General features: G+C 44.2%; 1 protein-coding gene across 1 annotated transcript in view; it reads right to left on the reverse strand.

Moving 5' to 3' along the window:
- Positions 1–6973: 6973 nt before the first annotated feature.
- Positions 6974–20473, reverse strand: part of TBC1D2B (TBC1 domain family member 2B) — a 40093-nt gene continuing 26593 nt past the window's right edge. Inside the window, exons 10-13 of the mRNA XM_028706786.2 lie at positions 18186–18303; positions 17401–17586; positions 16050–16171; positions 6974–10989 (exon numbers count right to left, since the gene is read on the reverse strand). Coding sequence (XP_028562619.2) covers positions 10794–10989; positions 16050–16171; positions 17401–17586; positions 18186–18303 — 622 coding nt within the window. The 3' untranslated portion in view covers positions 6974–10793. The remainder of the gene's footprint in view (positions 10990–16049; positions 16172–17400; positions 17587–18185; positions 18304–20473) is intronic.

Below are 20473 nucleotides of genomic sequence, written 5' to 3' on the forward strand. Positions count from 1 at the left end.
CTTCCACGCTTGCTTACTGCCCAGGGAGCGTGTCCAACAAGAAGCAAACATTGAGGCCAGGCTGGGCTCTAGGACCAAAGACCCCTGGCAGCAGGCTGGGAAGGACGTGGGGATGGGGCCCGTCAGGATGCACCTGGGTGGGTCTGGGATCCCTGTGGAAGCCAACACCTACATGGGGGCACCTGGCTTGCGCCCGGTCAAAACTGTGCACCCGGAGTCATGGCTCCACCGCATGCTATGTCCCTGTTTGTCACAGGATGAAGGAACCGGAGGAAAGTCTCAAAAAGCTTGTGGCCACCTGGAAAAGGAATTCACCTTACAGAAGCCAGAAAATATAGGGTCTCCCCACAGCACTCTAGCACATCCATCCTACCATAAAATAAGATGTGGCAACTCTGGGCACCACAAATAGTGGCAGAGTGGATAAAACCATTATATTCTCCCGGCAGCCCCCAGTGAAATGAGTGGGCCTCTGTCTGTGCTATTGCAACTGGGCAGGGGGTGGCTGAGGGTTTGTGGCTTGGATGATGCCACACAGCAGGTGAAAGGCTCAGGTGATGTCTCAAGTGGGGTTTTCCCCGCCCAACACAGCCTCACAGCAGCTGTTGCAGATAGAGCATACAGACCAGCCCCATAACCTGGCATCATTAAATTTCCTCCCAGTTAAAAATGTCAATGTTCACTGCTCTGCTAGACCAAACAGCTGAATTGTGCAGTCAATCCCTTTAAGAAAAGTCATCCAGTTCCACAAAACTGTTCTCACTTTAAAGGATGAACAGCAGCACACACACACACACACCCTGCACCAGTTATGGGATAGCAATTATACTGAGGTTTTCCAGTGCAGCAAAACTTTATTTCACATTGATAACACAAAGGAAGTGTGTGCCTGCCCTCAAGTATTTTTCCCACAGAATAAGCAGAAAGGTTAATCAAGGGCAGCCAAGCCACTAGAGTAAAATTTCAGCAAGGGAAGATGACTTACAAAATCACATTTTAATTTTCCAACGTAACAGGCACAATTAGTGTGCATCTGTACGTATCAGCAAAAGCACACATCTTTGGCATATGCTGCAAAGAGATCCTGAATTTTGGAAACTGGCTGAGACACCTTGATGCCCTCTTAATTACTTCATCCCATTTCAATGTCTGCTTCACTCATCTAAGGAGTGAGCTGGCTGCATGGACAGAGCCAGGGGGGCCCGGGAGGGGCAGCTGCCCCCCAAAAACATAGTAATAAAAAATACATAACTAACTGAGGTTCTGCCCCCCCCCAAAAAAAATATCCGGGCTATGCCTTTAGTTGGCTGGCTGATTAACCTTAACATGCATATAAAAGTCAGGAACAATGTATAGGATAGCAAATCATGTAACCAATCAGACATATGAAAAATAATACATTTTTACCTAAGTTTCTTTTATATAATAGGAACATAAGAAGCTGCCTTATACTGAGTGAAACCATTAGTCCATCTAGCTCTGTACTGTCTTCAGGATTTCAGGCAGAAGTCTCTCCCAACCCTACCTGGAGATGCTGCGGATTGAACCTGGGGCCTTCTTCTGGCAAGGCTGGCCCTTCCCATAACCACTTCTTTCTTTCTTTCTTTCTTTCTTTCTTTCTTTCTTTCTTTCTTTCTTTCTTTCTTTCTTTCTTTCTCTTTTGTTTGTTATAAATTGCTTCTAAAGTGGTCTACAATAAGATAAAATACAAAAGATTACCAACTCAATAAACTGAAAGCGCTAAAATAATTTCTACAGCTGCCCAATTAATATTCCAGGGGAAACCTTCTTAAAGAAAAATGTATTTAATAGCTACCTACAAGACTTACACAATTATATTCTTATTATAAAAGGTAAAGGTACCCCTGCCCGTACGGGCCAGTCTTGACAGACTCTAGGGTTGTGTGCCCATCTCACTTAAGAGGCCAGGGGCCAGCGCTGTCCGCAGACACTTCCGGGTCACGTGGCCAGCGTGACAAAGCTGCATCTGGCGAGCCAGAGCCGCACACGGAAATGCCGTTTACCTTCCCGCTAGTAAGCAGCCCCTATTTATCTACTTGCACCCGGGAGTGCTTTCAAACTGCTAGGTTGGCAGGCGCTGGGACCGAACAACGGGAGCGCACCCCACCACGGGGATTCGAACCGCCGACCTTTCGATCGGCAAGCCCTAGGCGCTGAGGCTTTTACCCACAGCGCCACCTGCATCCCCATTCTTATTATAAGGCAGGGAGTAAAGGTCTAATCATTAAAGTACACAATGATCAGCCATAAGAGTGTCTTCTTCTGTGGCTTATGAGTAACCGTGCATTTCATATTAATGTTCCTATCCTGAAATGTATTTTCTCCCAAGAAAGTATTGTCACTTTGATAGGGTTAATTTTCAAATAAGCTTGATTAGGATCACATCCTTATATTAACCTTCAGACACCCACCCACCGAGAGAGAGAGAGAGAGAGAGAGAGAGAGAGAGAGAGAGAGAGAATTACAGTTATAATTTATAAGTGAAAACTGCCTCTTTTAAGCAAACCACACAGGGCAAGCAACAAGGAAGGTGGGGAGGACAGAGAGAAGCTGCTCCTTTGGGAGGCCCTTAACCCTTCCTGTCACCAAATGGGTGAGATTAAGAGATAAAACAATACATCTTGATGGCAGAGAGACTTACAAAAACCAAGTGTGTTCTTTATCTTTTGATCTTGCTTTGCAAAACAGCTTCTCAATCTGTGTACATCTTTGTGTAGGAAGCATGTTTAGCATGGGAAACTGTTGGATAGTGACACACCCAGCCTTTAAAATGCCAGAGGGTTTTTAAAATACTTACCACCCCACCTTTCTTTACTTACCTGGTTCTTTACCTGGTTGAAGAGGAATGTTTCACCTGGCACCTAAAATATATAATGAAGGTGCCAGGTGAACTTCTCTGGGGAGAGCCTTACATGGTTTCCAGGTATCTTCTCCTCTCCACAGAAAGGGCATCACACAGCTCAGTGGTAAAACATCTAGTCTGCCTGCAGAAGGCCCCACCTTCAATCACCAGCATCTCCAGGTAGGGCAGGAAAAAGGCTCCCATCAGAGACCCATTGCCAGACAGTGAAGACTATTCTGACCCACCATTGTTGGGCTCAGGATATTTAAGCTGCTTCTGTCCATACATTTCCCATAGGTTGCCCATCCCTGTTTTAAATTCACTCAGCTTTGTCACAGTGGGGTTGTTTTGTATTTGCTGCTAAGAAACTAGTCCTCTGGAACAAGCTAGCTTAAAAACAAAACAAAAAACCCAGCCAGCTTTATTCAAGTATATTGTGAGTTACATATGGTATTGTGCTCTGCTTCTTCTTGTTGTTTAGTCGTGTCCGACTCTTCGTGACCCCCTGGACCAGAGCACGCCAGGCACTCCTGTCTTCCACTGCCTCCCGCAGTTTGGTCAAACTCATGCTGGTAGCTTTGAGAACACTATCCAACCATCTCGTCCTCTGTCGTCCCCTTCTCCTTGTGCCCTCCATCTTTCCCAACATCAGGGTCTTTTCCAGGGAGTCTGCTCTTCTCATGAGGTGGCCAAAGTATTGGAGCCTCAGCTTCACGATCTGTCCTTCCAGTGAGCACTCAGGGCTGATTTCCTTCAGAATGGAGAGGTTTGATCTTCTTGCAGTCCATGGGACTCTCAAGAGTCTCCTCCAGCACCATAATTCAAAAGCATCAATTCTTTCGCGATCAGCCTTCTTTATGGTCAAGCTCTCATTTCCATACATCACTACTGGGAAAACCATAGCTTTCACTATATGGACCTTTGTTGGCAAGGTGATGTCTCTGGTTTTTAAGATGCTGTCTAGGTTTGCCATCGCCTTTCTCCCAAGAAGCAGGCGTCTTTTAATTTCGTGACTGCTGTCACCATCTGCAGTGATCATGGAGCCCAAGAAAGTAAAATCTCTCACTGCCTCCATTTCTTCCCCTTCTATTTGCCAGGAGGTGAGGGGACCAGGGGCCACGATCTTTGTTTTTTTGATGTTGAGCTTCAGACCATATTTTGCGCTCTCCTCTTTCACCCTCAATAAAAGGTTCTTTAATTCCTTCTCACTTTCTGCCATCAAGGTTGTGTCATCTGCATATCTGAGGTTGTTGATATTTCTTCCGGCAATCTTAATTCCGGCCAGGGATTCATCCAGCCCAGCCTTACGCACGCTGAATTCTGCATATAAGTTACATAGCTCTGCTTCTACTTAACCTAAAAATTCTCATGAGGCTGCTCACAACATATAAAAATTACAACCAGAGACAGTAATAATAGTGAATGTCTAGGTGCTGCTAATTGTTGACAGGAAACTTTAAGTCCCTTCCTGCTCTTCCTTCTTCTTTAATATTTGTGTAGAATTTTTTCTTACAAAATATGTCCACCCCAAGACACAAAAACTTGAATACAGCCAGTTACAGCTACAAAGACATGAGGCATAAAAGGCCAGATTCTTGCATTTCATAGTCATGGTTTGGGTAGCAAAGAGAGGGCTTGAATATACAGGTTGGTGAGAGTGCCTTAAAAACAAAACCACATTTTTTCTTTAGAAGACTATGCGTGCAGCTTGCATGTTTCAGCCTGGCAGAAGGTGATGGCAATTATTGCATAAGAATCTTGTGTTGGGAAGTCTGCCTCCCTCCCCTCTCCAAATTAACCTCTGTCTCTAGAGCTCAGCAGTGAGAGGGACTGCAAAGGAAGAATCACCAGGGACCACCTTCTTGGGATGCTCCTGACCTGAAAACCCTAGTGCAGGAAGAAGACCTGTTGCTAAGCCACAAAGTACTTCCATGTACTTTGAAGTACTTTGTTGGCTACCATTTCTTAAACTGGGCTTGAACCAGAGAGGGCTGTTCTCTGTAAAGTCGGGAACAATAGACACCCTATTGCTTTGTATCATGGACAAGCTCCCATAAGCCCTCACTTCAGGGCCTTTTTTGTGGTGGCATGAAAACTTAGCAAAACTTCCTTCAGAAGGAGTCTTGCCAGCCTTGTTCTAGTAAATTTTTAAAGAACTAAGTGAAAAATGTCTCGGCCTGAAACTCCAAAGTCACTAGAAGGCTGGAACCAAAATCCCAGTGTCTTAGCATCAAGAAAATGCTGGGCTGGAGGCTCCACTTGGCATATCTTTTAAAATGGTCCACCAGCCCCACCAAATTAACTGGCGCTACTGAAAAACAAGGGACGCGGGTGGCACTGTGGGTAAAACCTCAGTGCCTAGGGCTTGCCGATCGCATGGTCGGCGGTTTGAATCCCCGCGGCGGGGTGAGCTCCCGTTTTTCAGTCCCAGCTCCTGCCCACCTAGCAGTTCGAACGCACCCTTAAGTGCAAGTAGATAAATAGGTACCACTTTATAGCGGGAAGGTAAACGGCGTTTCAGTGTGCTGTGCTGGTGCTGGCTTGCCGGAGCAGCTTCGTCACACTGGCCACATGACCCGGAAGTGTCTCCGGACAGCTCTGGCCCCCGGCCTCTTAAGTGAGATGGGCGCACAACCCTAGAGTCGGACACGACTGGCCCGTACGGGCAGGGGTACCTTTACCTTTACCTTACTGAAAAACAAGGCGTGTCAAGCATGATGGGAAGTAAAATGACAATGTTACTGCCATCGCTGAGATGAACACACTCTGATCTGCTCTAGGTGATCCATGCAATGGTCACCTCCAGGCTTGACTACTGTAATTCACTCGACGCGGGGCTGCCCTTGAAGCTGTCCCAGAAACTCCAGCGGGTACAGAATGCTGCAGCGAGGCTCCTCACAGGGTCTCTGCCATGGGAGCATATTCACCCAGTGCTTTTCCAGCTGCACAGGCTCCTGGTGGAGTACAGGGTCAGATTTAAGGTACCGGTTTTGACCTTTAAAGCCCTTCACAGCCTAGGACCTTCGTACCTACGGGATCGCCTCTCGTGGTATGCCCCACGGAGGACCTTAAGGTTCATAAATAGCAACACCCTAGAGGTCCCGGTCCCTAAGGAAGTTAGATTGGCTTCAACCAGAGCCAGGGCCTTTTCAACTCTGGCTCCGGCCTGGTGGAACGCTCTGCCTCATGAGACCAGGGCCCTGCAGGATCTGATTTCTTTCCACAGGGCCTGTAAGAGAGAGTTGTTCCACCTGGCCTTTGGCTTAGAATCAGTTTGATTCCCTCCCCCCCCCCCATTTCCTTTCTCCTCCTATGAAGAGACTGCATCCTAATGTTTTGATGTTGTATCTTAATCTTTTAAATCGTATTTTACTCAACTTGTTTTTATTATTGGTTCTTAGCTGCCCTGAGCCCGGTCTTGGCTGGGGAGGGTGGGGTATAAATAAAAATTTATTATTATTTACTATTAGGGTTTCCTGGGCACCCTGACCATCACCAGCATTTAGATTGGATCACTCCTTCCCAAGTCTCCTCTCAATGGCAGCAGGTAACATTCTGGCACTGGGCAGAGAAGTTTAATGTCAGGGACTGGCTGGACAAGGAAGAGTGGTGTCAGCCAGTGGTCCAGGAGGCCCCTGATGGGGAAGGGGATTCTGAACCAGGTTCAGACTGGTGAGACAGGGAGGAATCATCAGCAGAGAGCGAGTGTGAAGGGGAGAAGTTTGAGTAGCCACAGGTGCTGGTAAGAGAAGGAGCAGGGCTGCATCTCCTGCTCTGCTACAGAGTCCTGATTCCGTTCCTTCCCCTCCCCGACTCTCAGCACAGGAAAGAAGGGTTGAGAAAACGCTAGAACATGGCTGTGTGAAGAATCTCAGGATGTATATGCTGGTCTTCTGCCCACTGTCATCCCCACCGGCCACATCAACTGCTGCTCCCCAGACCAAGCTCTTCCCAGGCAGAGTAATATTTTGCTCCTATTGGTACTAAATGAGGCGTAACTACCCCCCAGAACCTTCCGGCATGAAGGCCCTGGAAAGAGTCCCAGAACAGCCACGCAGGATTTAAAATCGCTATTAGTCTCAATTTTAGCAACAAAGTCAAACTAAAGCATTACAAAATTACTGACTTTTATTGTTTTTGGCAAAGATTTCCAGTACAGAACCAGGTTACATTTCAAGGATGCAACCCATTCATTGTGCCGCATCCCTGGTTGTTTCTAATACATAATACTTCCCAAGGGATGAGTTAAGAGCTGTACAAAAGTTTAACAACACCAAAAGAGAAACAAGTTTTTAAATTTCTTCATGAGGGACTGAAGCAAGGCATGATTATGAATGTGTTTGTCAAATTGACTACGTAGTGGTTTGTAATGGCTCGGACAAACGACAAGCCTAATTCCTCGTGCGAATGCAGAAGACAACTACAGTGTAGCTGTAGGAAGAGGAAAGAGTTGTTCAAGTTCAATGTTTAACAAGGGACTTTCCGCTAGGAACATGTTCCATGTAAGCCCCACTCAAAAGAGGAAGGCTCATCCACACTTCCTATTCATTTTAGCCAGGCTTGCACGAAAGATGCTCCAGATCAGCCCTGGCCAACTCAGCACCCTCCAGATGTTTTGGACTACAACTCTCATGAGCCCCAGCATTGTATGGGTGTGCTGGCTGAGGCTAATGTGAGTTGTAGTCCAAGACACATGAAAAGCTCCAGGTTGGCAAATGCTGTTCTAGATTAAGGGCACTGGGAATGATCAGTTTCTGCCTACTGAGTAGCACTTGACAACTATAGAGAAAATCTGCCTACTGTGCAGTACAGGGCTAGGCATGTACTGCTTGATCCCCATTCTCTCTGCCTCTAGTGTAATAGAAAATTGGTCTGTGATTTGGAAACTTGCACAAACGGCTTCAGCGGTGTGGATTATACAATACTTATAAGAGAAATCATGCATAAGATACTTTGCATATATAATATGTAACACATTTTGAAATTCTTTACAAAAAAAGAAAGAGTAACAGAAAACCCTCATTGCAGTAAATGAGACCTGAAAAAGATGGCACATACTGGGCGGCGGCGGGCAGGGGTGTGGGGAGGTTGTTCAAACTTTCTTTGTTGAACTCTGCTCTTAGGTTCTCAAATATTCTTGCCTTGTTCTAGCCTACAGTTTGAGGCTTGGAATCATCTCACAGAACTGTGGTCTATCTCACGGGTTTGATTTCTAGGCCAGAATACAAATGTCAGGCAGAAGGAGCTTGTCATCCAAATTCCAAAGTGGGTCCACACAAACACCCCCCCCCCCAGGGGGAGACAACGACAACTCTTTCACGTGTGAGTTCAGGTGCACTGAACATAACCGTCTACAAAACAACATTGGCACAATGGGTGCTGTCTCACTCTCCACCATCACCTGTGTTTAGTTGTTTGTGGGAATTCTTCAAGCATATAAAAGCCAGGTGTTTCAACTACTATTCACTATCTAAATTAGGAGAACACAGATGGATCCCCTTTAACAAGCAAGTGCTAAGAAAACAAAAATATTCTACCCCACATTTGGCTTGAGACTCTTTCAGCCCTATCAGAAGACAGTTAAGAAAATCTGACAGCCTGGCATAAATTCAAGTGCCTCCATCTGTGGGTTTCAACACTCCTTACAACAGGAATTGGAGATACAGTACCTGTATTACTACACGGAGGAATCTTAGTATTATTCAGGTACAATGTGTTTAAAAACAGTTAAGTGGCATTAATGTGTTCCGAGGCCCATCTGTTCAGCTTGCACTGTATCTATCTCCTGTGTCCTCCCTTGCTTGCCCCACAGATGGTTCTGATCCTGCCGTCAAAGGAGAGTGTTGCCTGATAGTACCAAGCCAACATGCCACACAAAATAGAGTGAAATAAAATGGTACATTCTTGCACTGCTATCAGCACAGGTGAAAATTTCATGGCCAAAATATTCCCTAGCTCCAACAACCTCACAACGAAATTGTCAATTAATGGTACATTTTAGAAACCATCAGAAAGAGGATGGCAACAGTCTGGAAAAAGAGGCTTTATAACATGCTCACAGATTCTTGCAAATAAGTAGAGAGGTGCTCTTTCTCTCCGCATTCCCTGCACGCCACTCCTGCAAATGATCTCTAAGCCTTTGCTGTCAAGAGCAGCTTACAAGGTGGCAGGGGAGGAAACTGTTCTTCGGAGAAGGGAATCTTGACTGCAGGCCACTTGTTGGATGAAGGTAAACATTCTCAGGGCTGAAAAGGCCATGGCAACTTTTGGAAGGGCAGCATGTAAGGAAGGAATTCTTTTTTACATGAATAATAAAATTATTATTATTATTGCATTCATATCCGTGTCTTCTAATGAGGACAAGGTGGGCTATTACTTTTCCCTTCTCCCCACTGTAGTCTACCATTTTTTCTTGAGAATTATACTGCCTAATAAAAAGGCACATCAAGTGTGGGAAAGATGAAGGGGAGGGTCTCAGCACAGTCATCTTTAATAATGAAAAAGAACACCCATCCCTCAAAGTAATGAACCGTCTGCCTTCATTTTCTCCAGGTTCATCAACTGTATCTAAGATAACACATATTTCTGCAAAGGTCAGAATAATACAATAGAAGGAATCCACCTGTAATTTCACTGGCGTTAAGTTTCAGCAAAATGACAGGAGCCAAGCACCTAAAAATGTGCAACAGAAAGAAGTACAGTGGTGCAAAAAGAAAAAACAAGTTTAAATATTATCAGAAATTAAACCTTTCATAAGAGAAAGCAAATACACAATTCACATTGTTTGATTCTTCTAGGGTTAATCTATGCCAAACCTCTCTGTGGCAGAAAAATCAGGTGAATTTATAGCACTTTCACAGGTCATTAAGTGAAACCAACATACTTGCTTAGTTGAGCAATCTGCCACTGATTTTTTTAAAAAAATGCTTCTCAATATAAATCTCCAAGGTCTAAGGGCTCATTGGGATTACATGGAGGGGGAAGCCCATCAGGCAAGAGCACCCTCACCTGGCCAGAACAGGTAGGTGCCGGCAAAACACAACATATCCTTCTGCCATCCTGGAGAGGGCTCCTATGCCTTTAAGAGTATCATGTAAGCGAGAAAGCACCATTTCCTTCATTCCTGTAGTATCCAGAGAAAACTTTTCCAGCAGAACTACTTCTTGCCTTCCAGTTCTTAAAGAGAGATAGACCAATGGTGTCCAAGGCAGCCTTATTAATAGTTCTCAAGGTGCTCACTTAGCACTATGTGAAAACAGACGTCAGCAATTCTTCTTGCTAAAAACAGAGCCACTAGGACTAATGGAATGATGTCTTCAGAGGACTTTGCTTCCTGGCAAAAGCACTGAAAGGCTTTTGACTGGCCTCATGAGGCCTCTTCACATTTTCATAGTTTTGAAGTACGTGCACAGATATGCTGAAGATCTGTCAATATTTGGGCTGGTTTTAAACAAACAGATGGACTGCCAATGCTAGCTGGCAAATGAAAAATGCCAGCTTAGTTCAATATACTCAAGGCTAATGAGGAGTGATTCTCCTAAATGGATTTTGGGCAGGGGAAAGAGTGGGGAAAGCAACCGGGAAATAAGTGTAAGATGGTGGATATTAAAAAGATGAAGGACTTTGTGCTACTGCTTCCTACGTGTAGGCACTTCAAAAAGGAGTCCTTCAAAGAAGGGGGAAAGTGGCAGCTGAGATGCAAGGTGCAAGAAAAAGTGCTCTTTAACACTCTGGCAAAAAAGGTAAACAGAAAGAGAAATTTTGGTGGGGGGGGGGGTGGAGATTTCTGCAACGGCATGCTAAAGACTTGGAAATCTGTCCTGCAAATTTCCAGCTGACGTTGCTTAGTTTTGCTGGATCCATAAGGAAGAGGCCACTCCACAAAACTTTGGTCAAGCTTCCAGAAAGGGTCTTGGCCCCTGGGGGTTCCTCAACCATCTTCTTCATCATCACTAATGAGGTCCCTTTTATCTGGGTTAGTTTCCCGCTCACGCAAGAAGTCTTCCCGAATGGCTTCAAGTTCCATGAGCTCCAGGCGGACTTTCTCCAGGTGGTAGGCCCTCCGATTTCTTATCTGGCGCAATGGAAAGGGATTCAGATCCCCAAAAGCAATGCTGATGAGTTTCCTGGAATAAAAAAAGAAAAAAGAAAATGCAGATGACCAACCAGATTCCTTTAAAGAGGGTTTGTTGTGTAATCCACCAAAGTTCATTCCCAAACAGATTTCAGCAGTTGCAAGACACTCCCAAAACTCTTCTCTCAAGATCAAGAGCACAAAACTCATGAACAAATGATAACCAGGGATGGGGGAGCCTGGCATAGGAAGGAAACAAGGTTGGAATGTGGCCATGGTTGGGAAAAGGTTGAGAAACACTGGGCTAGACTGTAGGAGGAGAGCCTCACCTTTCCCACATATTGAAACAATATGGAATAGATGAGGTCTTAAAGTTTCTGATTTTCATGGAGCTGAAAAGGTACACAGAACCCTTTCTAAAGGGCAACAAAGTGTAAACCCACTAAAGATGTGGAAGGAGTGTGCAAAAGAGATGATTTCCCCCCTGCCGCCTAAGTTTGTCTAGTTAAATCATAGGTGGCATAAAGTAGATTGGGAGTGATCTGCAGTAGATTAGCAAGGATTTCTGACTCCCACAAAGCAGATTCTGCAAGTTAGAAGTCTGTTGACCTCAAATATGTATCATTCAGTGCAAGCCCGCAAACCTACTTGGGTAGCTTTGCTAAACAAAACAAAAACCTCTCTCACGTTCCTAAATTTAACTGGACACACAATTTGCAAATTCAAGATTGCTCAAATGCTCCCAGCTTGTAGAAATTAGCTGCAGCTCCAAGTCTAGATGCAGTTTACAAAGAGAGGAAGTCTCATGTTCCTGAGAAGCCATGCTTGGTCTACTCAAGCAGTGCTGCAGGTTCCAGCTGTTTCTCATCATTCTGTCTCCTTTGTTTATGATGAAACATTTCATCTGTCATGGCAGAGAGGAACTGGATGCTATTTGCTTATTTCCCCCTCAAAATCTGCGTAGAAGTATACATCATTTTCAAAGGTTAAAAGAAACAACTTGAAAAAAGAAACAAGGCATGTACTTTTGTGAACAAAGAAAATATTCTATCTATCTTTGCCTAGAAAAAACTTCTTGCTGTTTCAGTGTAACTTCACTGTACTCAATGAACCTAAATGCACATTTATCAGGAAGATGAGCTCCTGCAGCATTTTCCCATAATTCTCCCATTACTTAAAAAAGGTAAAGGTACCCCTGCCCGTACGGGCCAGTCTTGACAGACTCTAGGGTTGTGCACCCATCTCACTTAAGAGGCCGGGGGCCAGCGCTGTCCGGAGACACTTCTGGGTCACGTGGCCAGCATGACAAAGCTCCATCTGGCGAGCCAGCGCAGCACATGGAAACGTCGTTTACCTTCCCGCCAGTAAGCGGTCCCTATTTATCTACTTGCACCCGGGGGTGCTTTCGAACTGCTAGGTTGGCAGGCGCTGGGACCGAGCAACGGGAGCGCACCCCGCCGCGGGGATTCGAACCGCTGACCTTTCGATCGGCAAGCCCTAGGCGCTGAGGCTTTTACCCACAGCGCCACCCGCGTCTTCTCCCATTACTTACGCATCATAAAAATCTTAAAGAATACTACTTTGTGTGTAAAATGGGCATGGCTAGTGTCTGTATTATAGTAAAAGTTTTGTATTTGTGTTAGTACTGTAATGTATGATCGGGGTCCACATAGTAGAGGCAGGAACAGCATAAACAATGACATCAAGTCTATGAAGAGTTCAGAAACCTGGCTGTAGCTAGTTGAATTTAGTCGGCCAGGGGATGCTGTATTCCAGCACCATAGATAGTGCTTGAAGAGGACTGACTGCTTTAATTGGGAATGGGAGCTTTCCAGAGAACTTTGCTAGGTCAACAATGCAAAAGTCAGGTCAGGTTTCTAAACCCTGGCCTTCAGGAACAAACATAGCACATTGAGCTTGACACCTGCAACTTAGGAACACGGCTATCACTGGAATTTTTGAGATCTTGTTGGACTGCTTAGTGGTTAGCAACCTCAAGTACCTGGGCCTGTACATTTCAAAACAGGAAAGAACATGATGCAAGGTAAGTTGGCTGAAAGTCTCCTGAGAAGAGGAGAAGGCAGTTCATCTGTTTCTGACGAAAACCGAAAACCTGAGGTGTCACTCCTGGGGGGGAAATCTGGGACCAAGCTATTCCTGTGTTGAGTTGCCTTTTAAACACTCACCACTCCACTTGCCAGAATTATCAGGACATAATCAGACATGTACCTTCAAGAAGTGACTAGGAATGTATCCCTTTTCACTGGGGTCACAATGCACTACTCCAAACATCTATTCCCAACATCAACAATGCACTACTCCCAACATCAACTTGCCTAATGTTCAAATGGTTTTCTGAAGTCCTTCTCCAAGTGCCCCACAGGGGGTGAAAATAAGAGACAGAGCCTGTTTGGTCATGGCACCGTCTGTGGAATGTTCTCCCCACTGCCAAATCTTATGTCTTCCCAGCCCCAGGTGAGTGGAACACTTATCGCCTAACTAGGCATTTAATAATGTTGGATTTATCTATTTAATGCTGCTTTTAAGGTTTTAATTGTATTTATAAGCTGTCCTGCCAGCTGTAAAATACAGTAGTACCTTAGAAGTTCAACAGAATCCATTCTGAAAGTCCGTTCGACTTCCAAAACATTTAAAAACCAAATCTCAGCTTCTGATTGGCTGCAGGAAGCTCCTGCAGCCAACCAGAAGGCGTGGAAGCCCTGTGGGACATTTGGCTTCCAAAAATAGTTTGCAAACCGGAATAGTTACTTCCAGGTTTGCGACATTCAGGAGCCAAACCGTATGAGTTCCAGGGCATTTGACAACCAAGGTACAACTGTAGAAGGATGGAGAAGAATGAAAATAAATACTGTTTACATTTCCTTTTGCCTGCTTATAGTTTAATATAAATGCTAATTTAAAGCTTTTTAAAGCCCAGGTTGTTCAAATTAGACCTAAAATTTCCCCCTCTTTTTTCTTAAGGCCTTTTCCTGTTGTGGCACCCATCTGTGGAAAAGCAAGGCATGTCAGGCCCCATCAGTATACTGCTTTAGGTAGTTGTAAGAGTCTGGGTTTTTTTTTTTAGGTAGCCAGCCAGATACCTGTTTAATTTGCTAGCTTTGGGGTTCCTTTTGGGTTAATATTGTTTTATAGATTATAAATGCTGTCTATAATGTGTTAATATGACATCTGCTGTAATTGTGATGTTTAGCTTATGTCAAGGTGGGAACTGGGAGCCGGTCAGCAATAACTCACCAGGTGTCAGTAAAGTTAACTCTTTATTCAAAGAAGCAGCAAAACAGCTCAGGCCTAGTGAGCACAGCAACTCTTCCTGTATTTCTGAAACAATGCCCGTAAGTGGTGTCTCCTGATCTCGAGGTATTTGCAGCAGTAACTCATTATATATCTATCTGAAATGTAGTGGCAGTGGCAGAAAACAATCGCTAGGTGGTGTGCTTGCTTCCAATGCAGCTTTGCTATAATGAGGGCTTCTGATATACAATTTATAATGAGCACTTAGCACTAGATGCCACTATAAATCTATCAATATAATGAAGAAGACTATAAATCTACTTGCATAATTAGAAGTTGGCATCAACCAGAGGCTAGCCAGCTGGCCTGATAAGGAAAGGAGTCAACTGTGCAACAGGCCTACCTCAACCCAGCCATGAAGCTGGCACCCAGACATGAACTGGGTCCGCCCCCCCCCAAATATGAAGGAAGGAAAATGTACATCATTAAGAGCACCTGCACAGCCAGCTATTGAACCTGTCCAGTGTCTATAAATGCTACCCATCTCAGCAAAGGAGGGAGTTCCAGAAGAAGCACTGAAGAACCGAGGAAAGAGAGGGAGATGAACTGAAGGCAAACTGAAGACGGACTGAAGAATCAGCAGTACAGGGACCAGCTCACTTACCATCTGGGTGTGTGACCTGCCCACCAGCCTGAAGGGTTAGCAGCAGTCTCTTAGCAGCTGGCAGGGCATGCAGTTGAGCTTATATGATTATTTATCTTTATCTGTCTCTATAACAGTTTGTATTTGTGCTTAGAGTCTAGCTTATAGTGACAAATTATTATTTATCAATTAATAAACTGCCTTCTTCTTTACCTGGTGCCCTATTGGTTCTCCATCTGCTGTGATTCAAAAGAACCTATTGCCTGCACCTTGCTCTAAGAGCTAGGCTAGGCAGCTGGTAATACACTTCCCAGTAGGTCTTGCCCGAATGAGGCAGTTGCAAGGATTGAAGGTCCTTGCCTTCCCACTGCTCTCTAAGTCTCCTCCTCCCCCAGGTTCTTCTGAAGCAACCTGAGACTTCTTCTCCTTGTCTGTCTTTGCTCTGCCCTCTTCATAACTCCTCAGGTTCTGGGAGGGGAGCTGGTCTCAGCAGGTAGGCCTCTTGCCCCCCACCTTCTAGCCTCCACTTCTGCCTCTGATTCTGGACTGCCCTCTGCCACCGCCTCTTCCTGCTCACTAAACCCTGTTGCCTCTTCAGCTTCTGACACCCCCCCCCCAGTCTTCTCCCTCTGACCACTCATGGTCATCCCACCACCACTCCCCTGGCTCTGGGTCTTCTTCCCTTGGGGGTTCCCCAGCTGGTGCTTCCCCCCACTCCTCTGTATCCAGCCCGTCAATGACAGCTTATTTTTTAGTTGCTGCTTTGCTAAGAGTATTTTATAGGTTGTAATTGTTTTATTGATTATTTGTTAATTGTTTTACATTATTTATGCTGGATTTGTGATGTTATTGCTATTTCTTGTTTATAAGCTGCTTTGGGAATCATTTGAATAAAAAGCAGCATAAAAACACAATAAATCAAATCAAACAAATCAATTTTGATGGCTGTTCTGGAACTGTTGTTTGTTTTCAGTTTGTTAATGTTCGGTTGAATTATAGGGCTTCAAATGAGAATTATTGTTTGTTTTATACTATTTTGTTACCAATTTGTTAGTTGCCTTGAGTTTCTTTGGAAAGTTAGGCAGCACAGAAAACTTCACACTAAATTGTTTTAATTTGAGTGCATGGAATGAAGGTCAAGTCAGAGACTTGAATAAAACCAGAACATAGATATTCTTTCTAAGCAAGCAGTTTCCAACTTCCAAAAAGGCCCTTACCTAGCATCAAGGACTGTGCGAGTGAAGTATCTGAGGTACTTGAATATGGACATCGAGTCTTGCTGTTTTAAGATTTCCTCCTCTTTGTATTTAAAGAGCGCCAAAGCAAACCGGAACATTACCTAAATGTTTGACAAACATCAGGTTACAAAAGAGAATGAGCAGTGTTTAAAATTCCCTGCCACTTCAGTTAACTGCATGGAAGAGATCACTAACTATTTAGGCCACAAAAGCCTCATCCCCTCAACTACTAGAAAATTATGGTTAGTCTCGCTTCCCACTTGTTGGCTTCAGAAACTCCATGAGCCACTGCCCACACGCATTCAAGGTACAAGGACTAGAACCCTGGTTTTCACAAGGAAAGCAGAGATTGATGAGATGTTTCATTATAGTGCAACAGCAGAGTCTCATGGAATTCACACAGAACTATTTGTCAACATTCTTCCAGAGGTAAATTTAGTCCATCCTATCAAATTCTCTAAGCAGTATGAAAGATAGTCTTCAGAAAACATTAACACTTCATAGTCTGGTTTGGACATAACACTCAACTATTGTGAACAAGACTCAGGCTGTTCATTCATTCCCCTTCCTCTCCTCTCCTCCCCTTCCCCTGGCTTGGTTGCAGTTTAGCATTATGTCTGAACCCTAAACAGTGATTAATCCGAACTACATTATATTGAAACAAGTCAACTTCATAAACCAAGGTTTGAAGATGGTTTCAGTAAGTCATAGTTGACTGGACACAGCTGGCCAGGGTGCAGCCATAACATTAAACGGCATTTAGTTAAAACAGAAACCAAAACTTCCTATCTCCTCATGGCTGTACTGGAGGAGGGAACTGACAAGTTTAAGGCTCATTCACATTATGCTAAATCAGAGGTCAGTAAACTTTTTCAGCAGGGGGCTGGTCCCTCAGACCTTGTGGGGGAATGGACTATATTTTTTTTGATGCATTTTAAATAAAAGGGCACATTCTACTCATGTAAAAACATGCTGATTCCCAGACCGTCCGCGGGCCGGATTTAGAAGGCAATTGGGCTGGATCCGGCCCCTGGGCCTTAGTTTGCCTACCCATGTGCTAAATCATAGCTTAGTCTGAACATTGCCAGCAATTCAATTTCTTTCCTCAAGCAATTGTTTCATCAGCAGTCATGAGAGATACAGGGCACAGCCAACAGAAAATTCTCCTACCGAAGGCACATGGAAATGAATGGGACAACTGAGCTATTGCACAGCTCCTATTCATTTTACTAATGTTTGGCAGGAGAACATCCCACTGAGTGGCATCTCAGCTCAGCTTTACCCACAGGTTCTACAAACATCAGGAAACATTCAGGGTTATGCCATGTACCTTTGGCCCCTCGTACAAAAAAGAGTCCCATATCTTGAAGAGTATGTCGCTGACCACACTATCTACAAACACAACAAGGAACCAGTTGAAGGTGATGAGCGAGTAGTCCACTCTGTATTGCTCAAAGTGGGCATGCAGCCGAGGGAGTTTCTCACTCATCAAGTCCTTGAAGACTCTCTGGTCAACCTAAAGGAGTGCAAGACAAAGGAAAACTCATTCAGAAAAAAATGGAACAAACGGTACTATCTTTTAAAAAAATATATATGGCAGCCTCACAAGGCCTTAAAGGAGGGTGACTGAATCTCTAATGCCAGAGTAAACTGGTATCTGATTAAAAAGGTGGCACTTAAAAGTAGGGATAATTTCTATAGAACAAGAACCCCATATGCAGAAATATAATATACACTGGCAGAAGGGACATTTATCAGTGTGAAGGAGCAAAAATATAAATACATACAAGCTGACTAGTATGTCTAATTCTCAAAAAAAAGCATGTGGCTCATAACCAAAAGAGCCAGATTGCAGCTGGAGATTCACGTGACTGGATGTTTTTACATGCAAAACAAAAGGAAAGACTTCCTGTGTGTAATAATCTACCAAGTCAGGGCAACAGGTTCTAGCCTAACTTCCATTTCAGTATGTGAGTTTTCTATATGCAGGGATGTGTATTTGTTGCATGTATGGAGAAAGAGCTTATCACTTAAGCCCCTACCAAGATTCCTCTTCTGGTGTTTGAGAGAACTAGGCCTTAAGGGGCTGAATTTGCATGCTGGCACACTCCATACCTGGGAGCCTAGTAAGGTTTTAGTATAATAGTCCCGAGGCATGAAGACCTCCACTATTGTAACTAGGCACCAAAAGGCATCTTCCTGCTCCAAGTAGAGAAGCGCAATTGCCACCAGTCTGAAAGACAGAAGATAAAACAGAACAATCTCATATTGCAAAACTGCAAGAGTCTGGGTGCCATTAAAACTGATGCTGGAAAGTGATTGGCACTAATATATGCATCGACCACAGAGAAGGGCTAAAACGAGCGCTGCTTGGCTTGTTTAAACATATACGCATACGTATTTCACCAGCTTCATCTGGTTTACCAGCTTTGGCCATTCCTGGACAGGGATAGTCCATCCATTGGGAACCTCGAGGCTAGTTTACTGCAATGTGTTCTATGTGGGGCTGCCCTTGGGCCTGGTTTAAAACCTCCAGGTGGTGCAGAATGTGGCAGCCAGGCCACTGATAGGGGCACATAACCAACAACATGTGACCCAATTGTTAAAATATCTGGACTGGCTGCCCATCTACTACTGAGCCAGGCTCAAGATTTCTGCATTAATTTACATATAACTGAACAACTTAGGTCCAGGGTAAACCTCAGGGACCATCTGAACCCTTATGTCCCAGCTCTTTCACCAGTAGAAGCATTGCTGTTTGTCCTGAGTCACTGGGGGTCATTTGACATCAACGGTGAAGGACATCATCTCCCAGAATGTCCTCTCCATGGAATGCAGCCTAAAGATCCAGTGTGCACTTACAGACAGCATGGAGCCATAAAGGGAGATGTCTGACCAGCTGAAGAGGCAAAAGCACCAGCCGTCCATCACCATGTTCTTCTGGAAAATACCACCACCAGCAGAAGTAGCAGCAGCAAGTGCATCTGAATTGCAGCCAAGCATTTCAGGGTACCAGTCTATTCCTTGTTGCTGTTTCCACGTCATCCTCCAGCAATGAGGAAGACTGAGTGCCACCACTGCCCACCAGCAACAGCAGCAGCAGCAGCAGCAGCAGCAGCAAGAGAAGTCCTACAGCCAAGCACTTCTGGGGTATGAGTCCACTGGAAGACTGTGAGCCACCACTGCCACAATTCCTGCCCATCTGGTAAGTACTGCTGGTTTTTTAAAGGGTTTTTCTAGGGGTTTCAGAGGTTTAGAGGGTATGTGTATTTCAATTATACACAATTCCATGTATGTGTGCAGTGCCTCGGAACACAACCGCTGTGTAAATTGGGAGTTGCCTGTAGCTCTAGACCAATCTGGTTTATTGCTCAAAGGAATATTGCTGATGCTATTAGAAGGGTTCTGGATATTATTATTATTATTATTATTATTGAATTTATATACTGCCCTATACCCGGGGGTCTCAGGGTGGTTCACAGAATAAAATCAAGATATAAAACCAATATATAATTCACCATGCACGCAAATGTAATTCTTCTGTAACTTTAATTTCACTAGATACCTTCAAGACCTTTGATTGTACTGAATGGAGCTACTTCAGGAAACTCTTATCAAAGAGTTGTTTGGGAATAGATTTTTACATTTAACTGAGCATGTTTATTCAGAATTATAAGCTTGCATTACTCTTAGTGGAGTTAACTCCACAAATTTCACAATCAAACGAGGGACCAAACAAGGCTATCCACTATTGCCACTCCAATTTGCAGCGGCAGTAGAGGCTTTAGCTACAAATCTAAGAGATATCCAAATTCAGGGAACTGAACATAAATTAAATCCATTTGCACACGATCTGCTAATATGTTCTATGATCCTAAAAGAGCTCTCTTGCCTCTGCAGCAGACTCTTAGTATGTCTGCTAAGGTTGCTGGGTGTGTGGGGGTGTGGACTAGATGACCTTCTACAATTCTATGAAAAAATAATTAAAACAAATCAGTGATGTTTCCTATTTCCATGATTTCAGAACACAACTGGTTACACTCTAATTCTGGTTTTAAATTGCTATGTGGTGGATTCAGATATCTCAAAGTAGTAAAATCATGGGGTTATGTCAACTTTACTGAAGGAATTTTGGGGATCTTGACAAAAGGCTACAGAAGCATTTAAATTTACGTTGGTTAGGCCAAATTGCAGCTGTGAAGGTGTGCATTCTTCATAAATCTCTATTTTTCTTTCAGGTCCTGCCCATAACTATCCCTCTTTCTCAATTGCCTCAATGGCAACACTTGATTAATAATTTTATTTCAGGAAATAAAGAAAGCAGGGTGTGCTGTCTAACCCTGTATTGTCCAAGAACCAAGGGAGGTCTTGGTGCCCCAAATCTTAAGTTGTATTACGAGGCT

This window comes from Podarcis muralis, chromosome 14, assembly GCF_964188315.1.
Source record: "Podarcis muralis chromosome 14, rPodMur119.hap1.1, whole genome shotgun sequence".
NCBI lineage: Eukaryota > Metazoa > Chordata > Lepidosauria > Squamata > Lacertidae > Podarcis > Podarcis muralis.